This window comes from Oreochromis niloticus, linkage group LG7, assembly GCF_001858045.2.
Source record: "Oreochromis niloticus isolate F11D_XX linkage group LG7, O_niloticus_UMD_NMBU, whole genome shotgun sequence".
NCBI lineage: Eukaryota > Metazoa > Chordata > Actinopteri > Cichliformes > Cichlidae > Oreochromis > Oreochromis niloticus.
Window position 1 is genome coordinate 51,809,575 of NC_031972.2, and position 22,852 is coordinate 51,832,426.

Consider the following 22,852-nt stretch of genomic DNA (forward strand, 5'->3'; position numbering starts at 1 on the left):
GTCTGTAACATTTTGCACTTTAATATTTTCATATAAAACAACCCCACCCCCAAACATTTTTTACACTACTGAGACACCTTTGATAGTTCAAAGTGAAGATATTTATAAAAGTATTACAAGTCTTTTGGATGTCAATTTAATGTGAGTAGCTGCTTCTGTTACTCCATCCATTAAGCTGAAATGTTCATGAACTACTAGCAGACACAATGAAAACTGTGTGAACCCTGGAGAGCACATTAGCCTAATGAGCAAAGCTACAGCTGGTGTTACAGCAAGACAGCTTGGAGAAAACAGCCCGTCTTTTATCCATTCACCTTGTGTCATCATAAGTTTGGGATTTGAGAGAATAAAATGACATCAAAACAAAACCACCTGATCGCTATAGAACACTGAATAAACTAAAAAAAAAAAAGAAGTTTAAATTAATTAAAAGTTATCAAATTAATTCCATGCCATTTTGGAAGACACTCTGGCAAGGTCTGCAGAACACAACACTGCTAAATAAATGGGGAATAAGTGACTCATGGATGTTAAGGTAATTAAGATGAGAGAAAACCTACTCTAATGACTCACACAGTACTCCAAAAAATTAGATTTGTCATGACATTTATTCAAATAAACAATACAGTTTATAATTTGCTAGGATAAAATAATGCGTTTGAACACATAAGAAGCATTTGAGAAAGAATTCCCCAAAGATCTGAAACTGGGGCAAAGGATGTGTTTCAGTGATGGCTGACACTTTGGTGTCATCTTCTGACTCGTATCACTGCCTGTATAATCGCGTCCCCTCCAGTCAATCTTTTTGAAGACTGCCATATTTCAGAGAACAGATGAACAAGCATTTACAAGCAGAGAGCTTGACAACCAGAGCAACCACCACATAGAGCAATGCAAAATCTTGAGGGGAACTGACATTTCAATGCCAAAACCTCAACACACGTGCGAAAAAAAAAAAAAAAAAAAAAAAAAACACAACAAAAAATGCAGTCTTTAATGAAAAAGCATAACAGCTTTACAAAACACTCCTACAACCTTTAGAAGTTTGTCCCATCTCCCTCAGCTCCTTAAGGATCACATGTCCATCTGTGTAGCTCAATTAAAGCAATGTTCAGTCTCACTGCAAGGCAAGAGAGCTCCTGAATGGAGATGATGCCACTACCACCTCCATTCCAATATTCCCTGCAAGAGTGATGCAGATGCCTGACCCTGTTTGACAGTGATCGAGCCCAATTAGCAGCAGTGCAACGCCGCGCTGTCAGTACATTCCATTACCCTCTTTCAATTCTCAAGGTGCAAGCTGAGCTTTAAGGAGGGCTACCTCAAGCCACGTCAGGAAAGAGGAAAAAAAAAGATTAAAAAAAAAAAAAAGGAGTGAATGTCACTCAGTTTGGCTCTTGCAAATAATTAGTAATGTTCTTAAATGTTAAACACCTCTAAAAACAACTAGGGGGGTACAACAAAAGGTTAGCATAGAGAGACACTGGGCCGGTGCATTCTACCTCACCTCTGACCTGTAAAACTTTATCCTGCTCCTCTGTGCACTTTCACTGAGTCCTTTATGTGATTACCTGGAAACTAAAGTCAATTCTGTCAGTCTCCATGTTGAGTTACTGGTTAGGTATAACTTATGACTGCTCTGAAGGGACTGCAGATGACAGGACGAATATCTTATTGCCAAAGACCTCCAAACATCAACAGTCTGTGGAGAGTAGACAGACTCAACCTACATGGCAAAAGCACGGTAAAGAATAAATATTTGAAAATTATGCAAACACGTGCCACTCTTGCTCTTGAACTTCCATGCATATGGACTATTTACAAATTGAAAAATACAGACTCGCTATTTTGTTCCTTTTATGTTTTTTTTTCTTCCTTTTTTTCCCCCCCTGAAATGTCTTTGCCCCTTTGCAATCAGCCTATCAACATTCAGCCACTCAGACAAGGATCTTTACCACATATTGCAGACATTGCAGACATGGCCAGGACAATTAAAGCTGTGTTGAAAACATTTTCACACTGATGGGAAAACAAAAGTCAAAATCAAAACAGAGTAAAAGATTCACAAGCAAAAAAAAATAAAATAAAACAACACAAAAAAAAAACAAAACATGAGGAAAATAAGTTCAGGGGAGGTATTACAATACAAGCCAAAAGGATGTATTTGTTTAATATGGATCTTCTGCTTGCTCAACCCTCCACTCTGTTGCTAACAATACTGTAGTACACTTTTTTTTTATTACTCTACCCTTTATTTAAATATAATTTACTTTGAAGATTTTGTTAAACAAATCCAGAAAAAAAATGATGCAAAAGTGGTTGGTTTGCCAAAGGAGAGGCGGCAGAAGGCCCGTGCTGCCCTGTTAAATTGCATCAGCGCTCTAGTTTGTCAAGATACTCAAGAGTCCGTTGCATTGGGACGTGTTCTCAATCCTCAATGTACTCCCACAGGTCCTTCTCATAGCCTTCATGCACGTGCTGTAGCAGCACTCTTCGCCTGCTCTCACAGTATCTACAGACACAGGACAAATTTTAAGCTCCAAAACACACAAAGTCAGCCATGGCATGCACCACTACAGTTCTTCCTTCACTGACCTGTACTTGTCTTGTACTTTTTGCTTGATGTCCTGCAAGGAATCCTGGGAGATGTCCCGTTCTAGGTAGCCTGACAGCACCTCGGTGGCATTTTCCAGGTCTGCCTGGTTGTTCTGATGAGTGATAATTGCATTATAATCAGATAAGCAACGTCCCACTATACAATAGGTTTAAATGAACAAATGTCTAATCTATGAGAATTTCTAATAAAGTAGTTAAAAAAACAACAAAAACAAAAACAAAAAACAGCTCTTCAACACTTAGTTCATCCATGAAGATCAAAACTGTGTGAATGAAAGAAGGGGAGAGAGAAACACAGCTTCCACAAAGGTCGAAAGCTAAAAGGTGTTACATCTGGGGTTGGTGAGGTGTCCAGTTTCGTTCGTATGCCATGTTGGATTCATTCATGCCCGCTGCAAATAATGCTACCAAAACTTTCCAGCACGATAGTAAATATCTCATATAAAAAAGGTACAATCACACTAGTGTATCTGAGCCAAAAACTGCCCTACCTCAAAAATAATGGACTGGTTGTTCTTCTTGAGGTAGAAGGCGAAGACATAAGTGAACATGAGTGTGGAGCGGCACTGGCACAGCACATCCACAGCCTTCTTCAGAAACTGCACCTCAATCCAGGACATGTTGTGCTGCTGCATTTCCTCCATCTTCTGCTTGACCTGAGCATAGAGCTTGTGCTCAAAGCGCAGACTCTGCATGTGGTTCATGTAGCGGTTGCAGTAGAACAGGTACCTCTGCAAGGCTGCCCTGGAGCGCTGCACACACACATACACACACAGCATGGACTTCCTTTATTGTGAGCACGCTCATCTTTACTTATAATAGACTGTCACTCTACTTTCTCGCTGGGCACTGGCATATCAGAGACATATACTGAAATGTCTCAACTGAATCATCCTCATGTAATTATCAGCTTGCTGTACAATTCTTTATAAAACGACATCCAATATGCAGATATATTTTAGTTGCAGTTATTATAAACTATAGAAATGTCATGTTATTTATTTAATCATGGTTTTTCCCCCTCAAGAACAACTGTAATTCATTTTTAGATGTAAGTGTTAACTGGAACATAAACCATGCTTGGTACAACAGGTAAGGCTACTTGAGTTTATACATCTGGCAAATGGAATAATGTACAAAGATTTTGAAGCTTCAATATAACTGATTACCTCTTGAGCATCTCTGGCTGCCTTGGCATCATCTTCATTGTAGCGGTTGCAGTTGTACCTGAAATATTAAAAATATATAACAGATGAAAAAAGTAATGTTCTTCTCTCTGATAAGCTATACTATATGTGTTTTAGTGGTCAAATTCACATTCATATGGTACTCTAACACAGAAAATCTGAATTTTAATCTCTACATGTTTTAGGGCCATTAAAAAAAACAAACAAGTGATGATGGAGGAAGTAAGAAACCTGAGCTGTCATTTAAGTGTAGCAAAAAAAGGGAAAAAATAAAAAGGAGGAAAAAGTCATCCCCCGTTCTGACATTTCCAGCAGACACTAAAACAAAAGACTCTACATGACAAGCATGTGAGCTAGTGATTCTCACCAGGCTGAGCCGTGTGGTTCCCATGGACCCAGACAGACCCAGCAGAACTCAGCTTTGCAGTTCTGGTTTCGACAAACCATATGATTGCAGCCACCATCTTTCTCAATGGTCACGTGGCATTTTGGACATTCCTGTGAATGAAATTACATTATTTTTATTTAAAAACAGTAATTCAAGGAAATGATTCATGCTATAGAGGGAGAAAAAGGCTGCAGAAACAAATGAAGCAACGATGGGCAAGGCCCTGTAAAACTATCAGTCACAGATATGCACTGATGATTATAAACATTGATTGTCAACACCTGTCAGGTCTGTAAGGTGTGCACACTTTATGACAGGTTATCAGCACACAAATACGTGACAAAAATATAGGTACTTCAACATTGTGTAATCCTATTTAAACTTAATACATAACACAAAACTAGATGAGAGAGAAAAAAAACTCAGAATCCACACCTTGGTATTTGCTGCAATCCAGTTTGAAGTTTCACTGTCATCATCACATTTTTTAATCCATTTTCTCAGCCACTGCAAACAAATTAAAATAGAAGAAGGAAACGGATTCATGTATTGAATGCTAATCTTAATATTTTTCTTAAGAAGAAGCTGAATCCAAAGCATAATTTTTCTCTAAGGTAAGAAAATAATCTCCATTTTGCACACCTTACACTTCACAGGATCATGCCAATTTTCTCCACAGTTGAAGCTGAAACAAAGGGAGCAATATCAAACACATTATTCAAAAACTGCAAATAAATTTACAAGAAAGGTTTTAAAATTATTAAAAATTCTCTCTTACCAGAACTGGCGTCCACACTTGCACCTCACTGGCTTGGCATCTGGGTACTGGACTTTGACAACATGATGGCAGTCTGGTGCGGGGCACCACTTTAACAGTCGATTGCACTAAAAGGAGTAATGAGACAAATTTGACTCAGAGGGCAGAAATAAGATTTTTGCTTTTCAAAGTAGCGCACATATGACAACCCAGCAGCTCACATTACAGATCAAAGTTTGATGTTCAATCTTGAAATACTGTCAAGAAGAAGAAAAAAAGATCTCTTACCTCTACAAAACTATTTGTAATTAAATGCTGGTACTTCAACTTCACTTTTGAATCTGTTATGAGGCGCCTGTGGAAACAGTCAAATAATCTCACTATTATCTCATTATGAAGCAACATTCATATACAAGTTCATATACAAACTATTTGAATGCATGGCCTAAACTGATTACTGAAAATACAGTAAGGTCTCTTGGTAGCTGGTAATATCAGAATGTAGGTTAAGACAATTACTGTCAGCTTAAGAGCTGGTACAAGAGATTAGCGTCCGTGCTTATTCAGGTATATTTCTTTGGACTTTACACTGAACGCGAACACTGAAAAGCACAAAAAGGGTCAACTTCAAAGCCTTGTACTGATAGGTTTCTTTTACAAGGCAAAACAACAGGTAGAAATCCTTTTAACATATGGTTTCTCTTCATACCAATAAGGTAAAAATAAAAAGGAATCAATAAAGGATGTCTATATGGATTGAACTATACGACTGAAATGTATGTGTGTATTTATAACTTTTACAAGCTTCTGGCTACAACTGCAAAATTAAACAGAATGTATTACATGAAAAAAAAGATTACCGTAGCTGTGAAAAGGGGAAGTGCTTTAAACCTGCATTTTTTTGCAGCAGTGGGTGACTCCTCTGATTGCATGAAGAGGACTATGGGAAACACTCCCTTGCTCTGACCACAGTAAATCCTTTTTTTCATGAGTTCTGATGACAATTTCAAATTATATTGAAAATAATTTTTTTTTTTTTTGTTAATTATGGTCTTAATTAGTGTTCACAAGGGCAACAAAGCAGGATACGCTTTCCCATATGACTAACAAACCACTACAGCATGAGCATACAATGCCCCTTAACCCACCCTGGTGACATCTGGTTTCAAAAAGCTAAGCTAATGATGGTGAATACACTCAGCTTCACAATGGGACTTCGATGATGTCATGGTGATTATGTTTCACCTCTATATGCAGTCTATGACCGGTAATTTTGTTTCTTGTCTTTTATTTATTTGAAATTCTTCTGGCATATATTTTACTTCTTACGCTATTCATTGAACAATGCCCCATATGTAACAACATAAAAAATATATGCACAGATACTCACATGACTGTGTTGTCATCAACCAAAATGTCACAGCTATGAGCAGGACAAGAAATGGTCTGTAAAGGAAACACAGAAGGTAGATAATTAGAGAACCACCTTTTGAAATAGTAAAGGTGGTTTCAAATAGTGCCCTCTGCAATTGTTTTTGGTGGATCACAGTGGTAAAGAAGAGGAAGAGCAGCTGCCCTTTTTGATTTAACTTTTTTAGGCTTGCCCTGTGACAGTTACAAGAACACAAACTCTGTCTAAATGTCAAGTGAAGACAATGAAACCCCCAAAATTACAGGCACTGTGTCATTCTTTGAAAGTCTATCTGCAAGTTAAATGTGCTAAATGTATAAATTAAAAGGAGTGTATGGATGCGTGTCAATGACTGAATAGATTAGCTAACGTAGAACTCGTCACAGTTTTTCAAAGTACTGAAAAATTGCAAAAGAGCGAGAAGACCAAATGACTCATCATGGGAGCGTCTGAAATTCTTAAACTAACATGAACAATTCAGATTATTGCAAAGATACAAAGAAAGAAATGTTGATGTTGCAGACATGAAATACTTCCAAGCAAAGGTGCTGACGCATGGTGTAGCAAACAGAGAACAACAGAGTTAAACTGAACACACTGCCCCACTGTCATGGATACACAGTTCAGCTTTTTGAGTTAGGATTACACTGATATCCAATCCTAATATCAAATGAGTCGATCTGTAAATTATACTGGTTGGATAGTGGCTACTAGTATCTGTATCTGTGCATAGGCTGGTAAGCGAGAAGGTAGACGAGAACTGCTGAGGACTCTTGGTGCCCTCTTACTGTTGATTAAGAGAAAACGGACATTGCCACTTGTTGTCTAAAAGTCACAAGTTCTATTCTAAATAAATCTTAAAATTTTGAAGTAGATACCTGTCCCATTCCTTCTTCAATTATTTTGGTCGTCAGATAATCTCCCCAACATTGCATGCAGAACTTGTGTCCACACTCCAGACCTGTAAAATACTGTTAAACAAACAGTATCAACAAAAAGCTGATAGTTTAATTTAGAATGAAACACACAAGGTATCAAAAAATTAGTAACCAGGTAGGAAAGGCCTTCAGAGGCCAGTGAAAACCATTCTAAGAAAAATATCACCTGGATTTGACACACACACACAAAAATCAGTTTTAACAACCTGATTGAAATAACACTGAAATGTGTGCTCCAAAGGATAATATTCTAAATTCAGACAGTTATGGTAATCCATAGTTCTGACATCTCATTATCATAACTGAAGAACTAAACATGATGATGTGTGCCTTTTATTTACGGATCCATTTTCACCTTAACATTAAACCCTTTCCACCCAGGAGGTTCCTTTACCAATTTTTTAAAACACTAACCACCTCTATTTTGAGAAGACTGCAATGTGCACTGCATTTAATGAAGTGGTGCCTGGCATAACTGGTATAAAATAAATTTGGTATAAAATGTGCTGTTGGGAACTTTTTAGAATACATTCAACAAAAGACGTGTAATAGACAAGTGACATTTATGTTATTGAACAGCTTTATATTCAAAGAACGATTGTTTTATTAATATTGTTATTAGAGGACAGTTTTTATAAAACAGCTACTGAGTCCTTATGTATAGCTTTGATCAGAGAGATGTAAAAATTTAATTTGTTTTTCCCCCCTTGTATTTTTAATGTCACTCTGGCCCAATGACAGAGTCACCAAATCCAAGGTTGTTCATGGGGAGGAGCTATTACTGAATAAATGTGACTGAAAATAAAAAAATGCTATTGTATGGGGGGATAAGTTTGTGTCTGTTTATAAAGATCTTATAACATGTATAAGAAACCAAAATCCTAGCAATTTATTTTCTTAGCTGTTGTAACCACCTTTTGTTATGTTAAATGACTTTTGTTAGCAAAGCTTTTAACTAGTCTTTAAAATATGAAAACTAAAACAGGCTTCCCCATTTGTAACAAAACAGGATTACAATGTCCCTGCCTCTGATGATGCTCTCCTGTTGTTTCTCAACTTGCATTACAAAAGTTAAAGTGTGCATTAAATTGCCTGAGAACACGTTAAGATAGTGGAGCTCCATGTTAGTGTCATTATGTGACTCACAGAGTTGGGGAAGTTCAGATAGCAGATCTGACATGGCATGTCCTGTGCCGATGATCTAGTGTTGATTGGAGGACGTATTCGGGGCTTCTTACTCGGATTAATGACATGACACTCAGAGAAAAGCTTGTCCAGATTACCATCAAAATACCTGAATAGATTGAAATAAAATAAGCTTTTAGATAAGCTCTGCTATGAACCTTTTGGCTGACACTTGTCAGGAAGTTAAAAATGGCCAAGAATGTAATTCAGAATTTCTTACCTTTCCATGAGCTTTTCTTTATCCCAGTTGAAGTGACTGAGAAGAATGCGTGTTATTGTTGCAGGATTCTAAAGGAACAAGAAATAGTTTGTGAGAAACTTTTTCGATTTTTACCTGCAACTTCTACTAGTTTTCAATGAGCTAGAGGATCCAACGGTTGTAATGGCTTTCAGGCCTTTTCAGCTTTTAAAGCCTGATTAAAGATAAGTATTGAACTAGGAAGGTAAAGGTAATATATTCTATGGCATGATATTAAACTATTTTACACATTAGAAATAGGGTTAGAAAACATAAGCAAGTTCTCATATTTGATTTTGCTGTTCCCCCATGTATATCAGTGAATGGACATAAAAACACCTGCCCATTGCACTAAATACAACACAAAGCAACTACAGCTTTACAAGTTACCACAAAATTAAATCATCACAATCTAAGGCCATAATAATAGACAATATATTTAGAAAAGTTTGTATTCATTACAGAGCTATTCAATGAAGCACACTCAGGCACTTATTCCTTTTTTATAACCACAGTAGCTGTTAAAGATGACACAACTGAGACAGGTATTATTTTTCAAATTAACAAAAAGTTTTAGTCTTTAGAAGTCTGTATGCATATTACACTGGATGAAGCCAAATGTGACACTTATGCCCCACTGATGTGACAATTGTGATTTCTGATGACTCAAACTAATAAATACCCTACAAATGCATTTAATCATCATGCTTGATCATATATATCCAGTCCCAATTGTGGCTTAATATAAGGACTTTCTGTCCAAATTGCAGTTATAGAGCCATAGATGTATAAACAACTATAAAAGTACTGTTTTTGCAGATCTTTTGCCTGGAGGAAAATGAAATAAAAATAAAATTTCTAGGCTACTGAAGCCTCCACATTGATATGAAAGTGGCTTAAGTTGGGTAAAGAAAGGATGCAAGGATTCACCCCCCAAAAGCAAGCTCTAGTCAGAGCCAAAGCAAAATCACCTCCATATCTGATGGAATTATGTTGCTAAATGTGTTCTTACCCACCCAAGAACTATATCATTTTTAGGAGCTGTCCAGAAACACGTTTACATTTCTTCCAAATAAAGTAATGCTAACTCACACCCTTGTCGGTAAATGGACCAGTCATGCTTTTGGCCATGTCACTCCCCACAAAGGCCTTTCAGAACCAGGAAACCCACTGGCTTACACCATCATTCTGAAAATACTTTGGAATTATAAAGCTTGTCAGGTTCAGAAACAGGTAGTACACACATAGTTTGTTTGTTGTGTGCTAAATGTGTAACAGGTATCTGACAAACTATCTGAAAATGTGGATGATGGTGTAACAGTAGCATAAAATGGACTATGTCCAGTGCCATGGCTGTACAGTTTAGGGAAAGCACTAGGGATGATGAGGAACCTCTCTCCATGTACCTGTTAATACAAATATTTCTTATTATACTCCATTTACTATAGTTCAGGGATTAGAATAACTCTGTATTCTAAGACACAATAATACTTAATTTTCGACTATGTCTTTAGTGATAATGAGAAATTACTGTAAGGTATTAAATTAGTGTTTAACCTAAGTTACAAACTGGTCTTTAAAAATGGGGAAAGCTATACCCCAAAACTATCCATATAACACATAATAACAATTAGTTGTTTGGCAAATATCTATGAGATTTAGGAGACCACATGTATATGTTGCACATATGTTGTATCTCACTTGTCAAATATAAAGAAGCGAACCAAAATTAGTGTATTATCTCCCTAGCCCAATGCCCATTTTACAATTTCAAAGAAAGTGTCCCAGGTTTGTACCAAATCCCACCTAACCCTGTAATGGACTGTTCACTTGCCCAGAAAAACAGACCTGCTTACATATCTCTACTTTTGCGCTCACCTTGGGGGAATAATAAAGTCAGGATACACCTTGAGATAACAAAAATCATGACATTGGAAAGGACTGACAACATATTTAGTATGTTCTGACTGTATTATGTACACCTAGCTAACACTAACACGCCCTAAAACAGATATGCAAAACATACAACAATGATGATGGTATCTTTTAGAAGGGCACTGATTCAATTTTACACTTCCTTTAGCTGTTATTCTTTGCGGTTCCACTGCAAAATGTTCTTCTAATTTATCTAACCACATTGATATGGATTGGTTGGTCAAAAGAAAGTAGTACTTCTCAGTACCGATGACTAAAGTTGATGTAAACTTGACCACTATGAAGCCAATGCACGTTAATAAAGTATTAGCTTTTTAAAGCACATTCTACATCGAAAACTTCATATTAGGTCTATGTATGGATTAACTTTAAAGACATTTGTTGGTGCAAAATCCTGAAAATTTAATAATTAAACATAAACAATATTTAACGGGGGGGAATCACCGTGTTACTCGTTTTTGCTGTAGAAAAGAAACTGCCATGCGGCCGTAGGGTAGAAAAATAATATGTATCATTATTGGCCAATGTTAGATTTTAGGCTTGTTTATATAGAAATCAACATAAAAACCAAACGCATTTTCTCAGATACCAAACTGGATGCTGAGTTATCAAGATCATTTTCCATTTTATTCTGAGCTCAAGTGAGGCTCTGTGAAAGGAAATGGAGGCCCACGTTAACGCTAGCTTAAAGCGAAGAGCTTCGCCCCGTTTCTTCATAAATTCCATTGAAAGCTATCCCAAAATTTAACGTTTTAATGTTATTGGTAAAAAAATGAAATTATCATAACCCGTTCTTTTACATAAGCGTAACTAGGCTAGCATCCCACTTGCTAACTTATCGCTGGCCAAGCCTTTGGGTCCAACGTTAAAACAACGCTAAGCGCAAGGTTTAGCTATACAAATGCAGAATTTCTGAAAAGCCAAGTTTCAGTTAACTGCTCAACGCACACTATCTGTCGTCTAGCAGGAGCTGGCACTTAATACCATCCTGTTCTAGAGCTTTTGCTGTAAGATACTAGGTAGCCAGCGAGCTAACATTAGCTTAGCAAGCATTGCTGCCAACTTAGGGATGGGACTACTTCCTGGATGAAAAGTCCTAATGGAAATTTTTACCTTCACCCTATATAAGAAAAATGTTCATGTCTTCATTTTAACTACCAAATTCCACAGTGCCATTATCTTATATATATGCAAGTTTAGTTTTATATAAATCTCATCATTGTTCTTAAACTGTCAACTATAACAAGTATACTACTCCTGGAAGGCTAATGGTTTAGCTAATATCAACGGCCTGTTTTTACGCTAGGACTCCGATCTTTCCTGATGCTGACATACCAAAATACCTACCTGGATGACCTCGTTGACCTCCCTAATACACTCGACCATATGCTGGAGGATCTGCTCGGCAGTCAAAACTTCGAAACGGTAGTCTTCCTCCTCTTCCTCGCCCGGGCCGTGGCCCCCTCCGCCAGTCTCACCGCACTCATCTCGCTCCCCGCCGGCCACCACGGGATCGACCAACTCCACCTCCCCGAGCTCCAGGGTGTCGTCGTCGGGTTCCTCTTCATTGCTGTCCTCGCTACATTCCTCCTCGTCTTCGTCGTATTCATAGTTATAACCCTCGTCTGAGTCCATTCCTAGCGCGGTTATCAGCAAGTGACAAGCACACCTATAGCTCTATAGCGTATGAAACGTTGATCCGAGCCCGTTTTTCAGCTGCGGCGAAAATAACAACAAAACGTCGCCGCTGCTGCTAAGCCAACAAAGAGACACAGCGTCACCAACTGACGACTGCCTTACGTCAGACGAGCAGGGCAAGAACGGATGTAAAAAAGCATTTAATATAACAAACTTTTGCTTTAACCTAAGTGTTTACAAAACAGCCCCAACTAAATCAAATAAGTACGAAATGAGAACATTTTCATTTATAATTGAAGAGCCACATCAAATGCAAACGTAAAATACTTTCTACTCATAAATGAAGGCTAATAACAGAAAAAAGAAATAACGTGAGTTGCCTATAATTTTAAGCAGTAATTGCATGTGTGTGTGTGTGTGTGTGTGTGTGTTTTATATACCAAAACAGAGTTATAATAGTTCGGTCTTTTAAAAATTTATTTTCTGTATTTTTTATTTATTATCATCGTTTTTAACATTCTTATCAATTACCTGTTGAATGAGTTTCGTGAGTGAGTTCGGTCATTTCTCTTTACTTTTCATTTAATAAATGGATCGATAAAAATAAGTAGAGTAGTAGAGTACTTCCTAATAAAAGTATACAATGACTTAAAATAACTTACGTTTACTTATACTTTAAAGGGATGCGTATGTATATCCGGGTCAGATTATGCGGTTCAAACCATTGACTGTCTACAGTCAATGGTTCAAACACATGACACATTTGCAAACACTTTGTTAAGTCAGTTGTGTGAGTATTAGTACGTCCCACTCTACATGCTTCCTGCAACCAGTCTTATAAATATTTATATATTTATATAAACTAAAACTGAAAGCATTTCCTGTAAATTGAAAATTTATTTTAGGTTTAAATAAACTACAGCGACCTTGTCCCAGATCTTACCAAACTGCGGTAGAAAACTAAAAATAATGTTTAGTTATATTTTCCGGAAGACGAACTTGACTTATTAACTCGCTGGCCGCAGTCATGTGATTGCATCCACCTAAGCACATGACAGGTGGCGTTTTGACGGTGCAGTTCGCGCTAGTGAAGAGCGAGGGAAGTCATGTCTGTAGTAACGTCTGGACGATACACTTTTCCCAACTATAATTTAGTTTTTTTTATTTTCCTCCAGCTCGGTCTGCACTCAGTGGAGGGAGTATGGCCTTTACCGCAATCTATTACCTCCTCACCGGAGCGATACCCTCTGAATCCCCAGGCTTTCTACTTTACTTACGGAAGTCAATCAGCTGCACAGGAGGGCTGCTCTGTTCTGGACGAAGCATTTAAGAGATACTTTTCTCTTATTTTTCCAGACTACTCATCTGGTAGGTTTTATAGTGAGGTGAAATTCTTACAATGGAAAAACGAAAGTAAGATTTAAAATCTTGCTGACCTTGAAAGTTGTAGTTGTTCAGTGAGACTGTTTAGATATATATTTGAAAAAAAAAAAACTAAGGATATGAACTAGCCTATAAAAACTACCTTTTTGTGAAAGTCTAATCTGGACACTATTAGTAGATGGTTTGGCATTATAACACGTTTAAAACATGATTGTAAACGGACAATAAACAGAGCAAAGTGCTCACGTGGCTTCAATGTTGTTTGTCATGCTGGCTTTTAAAGCAGATCAATGGGCATTGTACAGACAACAGTTCATCAGTCAGCCAGCACGGGCATACCAACTGAAAATAACCTCACAATAACAATGGACGAGAGTAGCACAGCTTCGTGTTTGTGTTTTCAGAAACAAACACAAGAACCACAGCTCCTAGGAAAAAAAAATCAGTGTGTAATGTGCTTAAAGTGCAAGTTCACTTCTGCAAATATTGTGGTAATGGTTTAATGTTTATCACCATCAGGTTATGGTTTTCTGCGATTCAGTGTGGATAAACCATTTACTGTCCAAGTAAGTGTCGGCCGCAATGATTGCGACAGCTACCCAGATGAAGACTCTTCTGAGCAATGTAAGTACAAACCTCTGATGCCCATTGATTAGAACAAGTAACACTGTGTTGCAATGAATTTAACCACCATAATACTATATAGAGATTGACAAAATATCATAATTTCTCCTGTTTGTGTTCCAGACACTCTGAGTGTCTCTGCTGGACAAGCGTATCTGAAGGCAGAAACTGTGTGGGGTGCTCTAAGAGGTGATTATAGCATATGTAAAATATATCTGAAGAGCATCGGTAATTAAACAAACATGTTAACCATCACCTTAAGCTGGCAAAGTATGCCAAAGCTTGGTGAGTTGTAGCAGATTTCTTGTTCTACCACATATTCAGTAAGTAGCCTGTCAGGTTGTGCCATATATTTCCAGTTGTTTTTAACTCATGTGACTCAACTGATTTAACACTTCATGTGGCACACACGGACACATTCATTATAGTTTTACACAGTAGAATTTAAGCAGGCCTACTGAATTTGGATTTATAAAGTAGGGAAATTTCAACATTTTGTCACCATCATCTATCATGTATAACAAATTGCTGATTATGTACTGTACACCCTCTGTTTAAGCACAGGTCTGGAAACCTTCAGTCAGTTGGTTTATCAAGAGGATTTTGGCTCAGTAAGTCGCAGCTTTTCCGAATGCACGAACTAACAACAAGGCCTCTGGAGTAATCACGTTTCAAATATGTGCTTAATTAATATTTTTCCCTTTTTTTCTGTTCATTATTAATTTAGTATTATGTGAACAAGACTGAGATTGAAGACTTCCCCCGCTTTCAGTTCAGAGGGATTTTATTGGACACTTCACGTCATTATTTACCAGTGCAGGCCATTTTAAAAACCCTGGTAATAATCAGACGACACAATCTAAACTTCACCCTTCTGTTTCATTCACTGTATTTATTATAAGCTGTATTGACATACATGTTTTCTGTTAGGATGCGATGGCCTTCAGTAAGTTCAATGTGTTTCATTGGCACATTGTCGATGACCCCTCCTTCCCTTATCAGAGCCGCACCTTTCCAGACCTGTCTGCTAAGGTTTGTTGATATTCTTCCTTGAGGCACTTACGTAAGTCCTATCATATGATCCTCACTGTAACTATGCACATTCATTACAATTTGCCTTGCAAAAAATATTCTCATTTTCTGAGGTGTTCTTGGCTATTTTATCCCAGAAATCTAAGTAGGTTTAATGCATATGGACTCAGAAGGTAGGAAATGGCTGAAAAATAGCATCCACTCTGAACATCGACTTCTGACTCTTATTCAGGGGGCTTTCCATCCGATGACTCACATCTACACGCAGTTAGATGTAAGAAGGGTGATCTCATATGCCAGAATGCGGGGAATAAGAGTCCTTCCTGAGTTTGATTCACCAGGCCACACTCAGTCTTGGGGAAAAGGTAAAAATTCAGTTAAACTCCCAACATCCAGTAAGTGACATTGATAATAAACAGTTTAGTCCAAATGATTTCAGCATTTTGATCTATAGAAGAAAAAGTATTTGGCATGATGCCTAGTTAAGGCTCAGTAGGAATAATTTCTGCCAAATCTGCAAGTCAAGACTATAAATGGCAATATAATATGTATGTAGTGAAGGCTGACTTACTGCTTATGTGGTTACATTAGTGGAACAAATTCTGCACTCAATAGAAAATGCAAAAAATGTATTTGAAGGATATGACTGAGTCAAATTAATTATTTACAATTATTTCTCAGGGCAGTCTGACCTGTTGACTCCCTGCTACAGTGGGAGCACCCCTTCTGGTACCTTTGGTCCTGTTAATCCAATATTGCCCTCCACTTACAAGTTCATGGCAACACTATTTAAGGAAGTGTCTTCGGTGTTTCCTGATTCCTATATCCACTTAGGAGGAGATGAGGTTAACTTTTCTTGCTGGTAGGTTAAAATGTAACGATCATTTACACGTTGGCTGATTGTTATCGGTTTCAAATAAGATTTTCTGATTTTTGATAATTAAATAAAAGAGAGTTTATGATAATTTTACATAAACAATGAACACAATTTTTTTTCTGTAGGAAATCCAACCCTGATGTCCGAGCATTCATGCTGAAAATGGGATTTGGAGCAGACTTCACCAAACTGGAAGCTTACTACATGGAGAAGTAGGTTGTAAAAGGGAAAATACAATGTAGAAGGTTCTGCAAAATACACCAACTGATGCATTCATGTGCTTACCTTTTTTAAGCATTGTGAACCTCACTGCAGCCCTCAACAGAACATCCATTGTGTGGCAGGACGTTTTTGACTATCATGAACGAGTAAGTACGCCCCACCGAAACACTTATATTACATAATATAAAAAATGTAAATTTCCTGCGTTTCTGGTTTTTAGAGGATGTGGTTGGAAATATTTAGCTATAAGTGCATGATGTTGATTTTAACAAATAAAAATTTGAACTAAAAAAAAAAAGTGAATTTCAGTGAAGCACTGCTGTGTAAAATTAAAGTTTAACTGGTACATTATAGCAATGCAGATGCAGACATCATAAAAAAGCAACAAACAATATTTTACCAGGGCAGTACTGTGCAAAAGCCACCCATAATTTAAATATATATTCTGCTAAGAAGATAAGAAATAAGTGCAGTTATGTATATAAACGTTCCTGCACTTAGGCAAGCTTTCTGGTAATTTCTTTAAGTAGTCTTCAGGAAAAGTTCTCCAGATTTGAAGGACATTTAAAGCTCTTCGTTTTTCGTTTGACTGCATTGGCAGTGTTTGTGGTCATTGTCAAGCTAAAAAATAAAGCTGTTGCCAATCAGACGCTTTACAGATGGTATTGCATGCTGCATCAAAATTCTTGCTAATCTTGCTGCTAATGACAAAGTGTCTAAAGATACAATGTAAAATTCTTTGCTGGTTCATCCCTTGGGTATGTTTTTATGCATGAATAATTCATTGGTAAGTGTTAAATGGCCTAAAAGAAATCCTTGGGTGCAAGGTGCCAAAGCAGCCAATGCCCAAAGAAAAACCAGCCTGGAGAACTATTGTACAAGACAACCCCTGAAAAATTACAACAAAGTCTTGCTCCTTGGAAGCAAAATATGAAGGAATAAGGAGTGGCTCAACACTTTTGCATAGTCCTGTGTCTTTACAGTTTTGTTCTTGGATTATTAATTATAGATATTTTAGAGTGTGTTCAAGTATCTACTTTAATTAAAGGATCCATGCATATTTTATAAAAATGCACCAGTTGCTTTTGTACTTGTTGTGACACTGTTGACTCAGTTGCTATTAAATCTGCAGCTCAGTACTGAATGGAATTTGTCACATTAAAACAGAACTGGCTAATTTAATTGGAAAAAATAAAATCCTTTATTAACAAGTCCTTCAGATACATTTGATACAAATCTAATTATAGACTCTGCAGGTTTAGTGGTTTGAGCCAACTAACCAGCAGTTTAAAGCAGTTTGTTGACAACATCCATCTGTTCTGATCTGATCTGATCTTTCACCATGGACTGTATACAAACAATGGACGTGAGAGGTCTGAAAAAACACAGCCAATGCACAGTGCCTGAAATCGGCATTCTTTCTAGTGTCCTGAAGGGGGCGAGTCACTTGAGTGCAAAAAGAAAGCTTGTGTTTAGTTTCAGTTGCCAGTTTTAAGCCTTACTGATGCCCAACGTGATACTCGTTAAAACAGCAAGAGTGCAACAGTAAAGACACCTAGCTGTGTCCGTTATTCGTATACAGTCTATGTATATCACACTTTCTGTTTGTCTGTCTGAGAGTCCAAAGCCTTGTGTTGCAGCGCACTTCTCTATCAGTGGTGGAGGTATGGAGAGAGGGCTGTTACCTGTGTGAAGTACGCAGGGTGGTTAAAGCAGGGCTCAGGGTAATTCTAGCCTCTCCGTGGTATCTGGACCAGCCCGGACCCACACACAACTGGGCCCGCTACTACACTGTGTGGCCCCTCGCCTTCAAGGGTCAGAATATAAAAACTGTGTGCTGTGCAGAGTTGAAGATTTGCAAGCTGCTGTGTGTGTGTGTGTTTGTTTTTCTGATATTAATCAACAGATAAAGCATGGTTTTACATAAAATATATATCTATAGATAGCTAAAATTTGGGGACTATTTACATGGTGTACAAAGTTTTTAATTTGTATCCACACCACCAGTTTATACATCAGTGTTACTAAGACTGTTCTGTGTCCCAAGACTGAACAAATAATAATAATACAACTAGGTGTGTAAAGAACTTGGACACAGCTACAGAGAGATCTGATTGTTGTGATGTAATCTCTAAATGCTCTCTGCTATATAACTGAATGCTGCTTACTGCTGAACACACATATAAAAATACTGCTACTGCCAGCTACTTTGCCTAAGCAAAAACCCAGCAATTGACTCTTTGTTTATCTAGGAGATAATCAAAGAATTAAGCATATGCATAATGGTGTCTTACTAAATATTCCAGATTAAAAAAAAAAAGTTCTTGAAAGCATAACCACATGCTTGCTCCTGACCTAATCTGCTGGTAGCCCATTAGAGATTCCACAGCTGCTTCCATCAGACAAGCTTAGCAGAAGAAAATTACAGATACTGTTTGTGTTTGGTTCTCAGACAAGCCATTAAAAACCATTGTTTTTATACACAAAACTGTTGGAAATTCAGCACAGTTTTCTTTATCGTCATTATATAAATATATGAAAAAAACTCTTTAAGGGACAGGATGAGCAAGTTAACAGACTTTATCTTAAATTTAGGGTAAAAAAGCAAAGATAAATTTATCTTTGCAAGTGCTGAGAAAGATGGGAAATTATAAAAACATTATACAGATGTTTTCGAGGTTTTTTAAATAATGTCAAGGGAGATAACATGTTTAAAAAGAATAAATGCAGCAGTTCAGTTTAACAATTCTCCTTGGACAGAGTCTGTATTGAGCACAGTTTGTTGGTAGTAATGTGAGGATAATATGCTGGTGAGATAATTAGTTTAACAGCGTAGACTGTGCTTTGCCATCAGAGGCAGTGTTGGGGTTCTGCAGAAGTTGAGCTTGATGCTTTCCCAGAAAGAAAAGAAAATTCTTGGCAACGTCTTTCACTTTCATCTTGTGCACATGCGTAGGAATAATGGCTCAAGGAAAGTTCAACCCTGGTTGCCAAATGTTGGCTACATGGGGATTGTCCAGACTGGGCATTTTTCCAGACATGAATGTGCAGTAGATGAGTAACTTTGTGCTCTGGCTTGTGCTCTGAGGATTAGAAATTCTTTGAACTGTGGCTTTTTTTTAATATGTGACTTTTCTGAATGATAAAGTATTTAATATAAACATACTAATCAACTGGATTCAACATACTAAAAAAAACTTGGGCAATATAACACACAAGGGGCAAGACAGTTGTTGTTGTTACCCTTCTCAGATTCCTAAGGACACAGTGCTGCACATCTGGAAGGGCGTCCCCGCTTCTTATGAGGCAGAACTCAGAGCTATCACCAAAGCTGGCTACAGGGTCCTGCTCGCTGCACCTTGGTACATCAACCACATTTCCTATGGCCAGGACTGGCGCAACTACTATACCGTGCAGCCTCTGAACTTTTCCGGTGTGTGTTGGCCAAGTAATATAACAAAATAATACAACCTTGCTCACTTATGTGCTGTCCATGGTGCTTCTCTGGTGGTGGGAGCTATCAGTAGACATTTCTTATTAGTGAGACCCATTAAAACTCTGAGTTGATAAGTTTGACTTGAAGTGGTGTGATAACATTGAACAATTCGAAAGTATAACATGTTATTAAAGAAAAAAAATCCACATCTTTTTCACAGGTACCGAGGAACAGAAGAAGCTGGTGATAGGGGGGGAAGTTTGCATGTGGGGGGAATATGTAGATGCTACTAATCTAACCCCACGTCTTTGGTAAGAGATTGAAAAGATCCCTGAAATGATCAAACTAGAGAACCTAAGTAGAATGTGCAGCCCATGAGATTAATCAAAATAATGACTAGATGAATCCAAAATCACAGGCCAAGGGCAAGTGCTGCCGCAGAGAGACTGTGGAGCGATGAGAAGCAGACCTCTGACGTGGACAAGGCATTTCCTCGATTGAAGGACTTTCGTTGCGAACTCCTGAGGTACTTTAGCTTTTCTGATAACGCACATGGCATACCTATAACACATCACCGCACTCTTTTTTATGAGGTCTGCTTAACATACACTGATGCTTCTGTTTCACTTCGTTTGCAGGCGGGGTATCCAGGCAGAGCCTCTCTTTGTCGGACACTGCAAACACGAGTACCAAGGTGTTTGATCATAACGGACCATGTGACTTTTTTGAGCATTTGAATTGATTAACTTCTGAGGTGTAACTGGAATTAATATATTTAAAAAGTATTGTGTGTGGCATTTGAGGAGGTGTAAATTCTTCAAAAAGAACATTTTCTCTGCTTTTCAGTCAAATTTACACTTGTGCTTTCTCAGGGATTTTCCTTTTTGTATTGCAACTGCTGTTTTTTAATTTTACATTTGATACATTTATATCATGTAGCGATCATATAGAAACGTAATAAATGTGAAAGTTTACCTACATTATATGAGATAATTACAAAATATACAAAGCAGTTGCGTTTGAGTTTAAAAGGTACACGCCAGTATGATGTAGCTTGCTCTCTTTTCCATTCAAATGTAATAAAATCACAATAAAGTCACATTGCTGTGTAGACTTTTATCAAAATTAAAATTCACCTGGATGTAGCATTTTCAGTGGGAGAAACATTTTGTCTGAAAAACGCTACGTCCAGATGAACAGAATCAACTGTGTGGGATTTCTTTACCTGGATGACTGAGCATCAAGATGGTTTTTTAATTATTATTAGAATAATATACAGTTTGTCTCAGGTATAGAACACATGATCGTCTCATCCTAGGCAACTGATTTAAACGTAGAACCCTATTTTATAACTAGATTAATGTTACAAATGAAACTAACTGCACACCACCCTCAACAAGCAATCCAAACAAAAGAAGACAAAATTCTGTAGAAGGAAGAGTTTCCTCCAAAGCTTGCTGATATTGGACACAGACCCCTGCACATACTATGACTGTTTATTTAAAAAAACAAACAGAAAAACCACCACCATTTACTAGCCAATGAAAATAATCTGAGGTTTATTTGGAGGAATTATAAAAACAGCAACCCTTTTCCTAGGTTTGCCGACCATCCTTATAGTGCAAGTTGATGAAAAATAAGAAATTGACTCTTTCTCACACCATTTAATCTCAGGGCACTTCACATACTAAGCTCAACCCTTATAATAGCCCGCTGATTGCAGAAATTCAGTGTTTCCCCTGGAATAAGCACTTATTCACCGTTAGTTGACTAAGTGCTTATTCCAGATGGGTGGCCGTCTGTCTGTAAAGGTTGATTGGAAGCGAAGAGAGCAGAGTGAAAAGAAGTGTGCAGTGATGAATAGACACTTGGGAGGCTGTTGGTCCAGAAACCACAGATATGTAAGCACAAAGGTGAGGCGGGAGACACAAAGGAAATAATGTGTCACAGTGGTAAAATGCATAGAGAGGTTCTTGTAGCAGCATAACTAGACAAAAGACACATGACTGTGTCTGGCCTAATTATAAAGCTTATAAAACAGATAAGCATCCTTTCAAAAGCATAAAGCTGTCTCTTACCCAAGTCCTACACAATAACACAGAGCAAAACAGTCCACTTGAGACCTGTTTACAACTTTCAGCTTTACTTTGATGGAATATCAAAAAACAAAACCACCCATCGTTCCACTTCTCCAATTCAGGCTACCACAGGGCAAGAGACAGTACACCCTGGACAGGTCACAAGTCTGTCACACAGCTAACAGAGACAGACAGACAGCCTTTCACACTCAAATTCACACCATTGTGAGCGATTTAGAATCACAAATTAACCTAAATTTACGATTTTGGACTGTGGGAGGAAGCTGAAAAGAACCCAGAAATAGAGAGACCATGCAAACTCAACAAAGAAATGCTTTGGTCAGATTCAAACCCAAGACCTTCTTGCTGTGAGACCACTGTGCCACTGTGTTGCTACAAAAACAATATAAAGTGCAAAAATGCTGCAGTGCCCTAAGATGCCATAACAGAGCCTATATGATGTTGAGAACATTGCTGCAGCACTGCTCTTACACAAAGAGACACTTTCAATTCTCCCTGGCTGTTTGTGTTTTTACACAGAAATCCAGATTGCTTCTGATGTAACAGTGGTCATGAGCCTTATTACTGTAAGTGAACTGTAATGTGTAAACCATAATTGTCCCAGTCGGTCATACAGCAACTCTGATTCACCAGTTTTGGTCTTAGTTGGTTCATTTTTGTAACACAGTCAAGTGGTGTGTGTCTCCCTCTACAGACCAACTAGGGAATGACTATGATAAAAAATAAAATAAAGGCATTGAACCACGTGATTAGCCCTGTTTTAGATCATTTTAGGATGCTTTTGTGAGTGTCAGTGTACATACATGACTTCTATTGGCTGCTTCTTTATAAGTCTTTATTGTTGTTGCAGTTTAACCTAGTATTTTTGTGTGCTGGACTTTTACTT

At 37.7% G+C, this 22,852-nt stretch overlaps 2 protein-coding genes across 4 annotated transcripts; one reads left to right on the forward strand and one right to left on the reverse strand.

Annotated features, from left to right (window-relative positions):
* Positions 1 to 589: 589 nt before the first annotated feature.
* On the reverse strand, positions 590 to 12,459 carry arih1 (ariadne ubiquitin-conjugating enzyme E2 binding protein homolog 1 (Drosophila)). Of its 3 annotated transcripts, none has more exons than XM_019361633.2 (14): positions 12,003 to 12,459; positions 8,703 to 8,770; positions 8,444 to 8,591; positions 7,238 to 7,330; positions 6,339 to 6,394; positions 5,237 to 5,303; positions 4,970 to 5,076; positions 4,834 to 4,876; positions 4,627 to 4,698; positions 4,171 to 4,301; positions 3,786 to 3,843; positions 3,108 to 3,398; positions 2,596 to 2,708; positions 590 to 2,512 (listed from the first exon to the last, which is right to left on the reverse strand). In XM_019361633.2, the coding sequence occupies exons 1-14, from the start codon at positions 12,288 to 12,290 to the stop codon at positions 2,428 to 2,430; spliced, it is 1,620 nt and encodes a 539-aa protein (XP_019217178.1). In that variant the 5' UTR covers positions 12,291 to 12,459; the 3' UTR covers positions 590 to 2,427. The 3 variants fall into 3 exon arrangements, with proteins under 3 accessions (XP_019217178.1, XP_003440490.1, XP_019217179.1); XM_003440442.5 differs by having other exon boundaries at positions 3,108 to 3,368; positions 12,003 to 12,457; XM_019361634.1 differs by lacking the exon at positions 12,003 to 12,459 and adding an exon at positions 9,813 to 11,995.
* Positions 12,460 to 13,325: 866 nt separating this feature from the next.
* hexa (hexosaminidase A (alpha polypeptide)) lies at positions 13,326 to 20,968 on the forward strand. The gene is made up of 14 exons (XM_005470689.4): positions 13,326 to 13,661; positions 14,196 to 14,300; positions 14,424 to 14,489; positions 14,865 to 14,911; positions 15,028 to 15,138; positions 15,231 to 15,332; positions 15,565 to 15,697; positions 16,014 to 16,194; positions 16,335 to 16,421; positions 16,505 to 16,577; positions 19,684 to 19,864; positions 20,088 to 20,178; positions 20,286 to 20,393; positions 20,506 to 20,968. Exons 1-14 carry the CDS (start codon positions 13,400 to 13,402, stop codon positions 20,567 to 20,569), a joined length of 1,611 nt encoding a protein of 536 aa, XP_005470746.1. The 5' UTR covers positions 13,326 to 13,399; the 3' UTR covers positions 20,570 to 20,968.
* Positions 20,969 to 22,852: the final 1,884 nt, after the last annotated feature.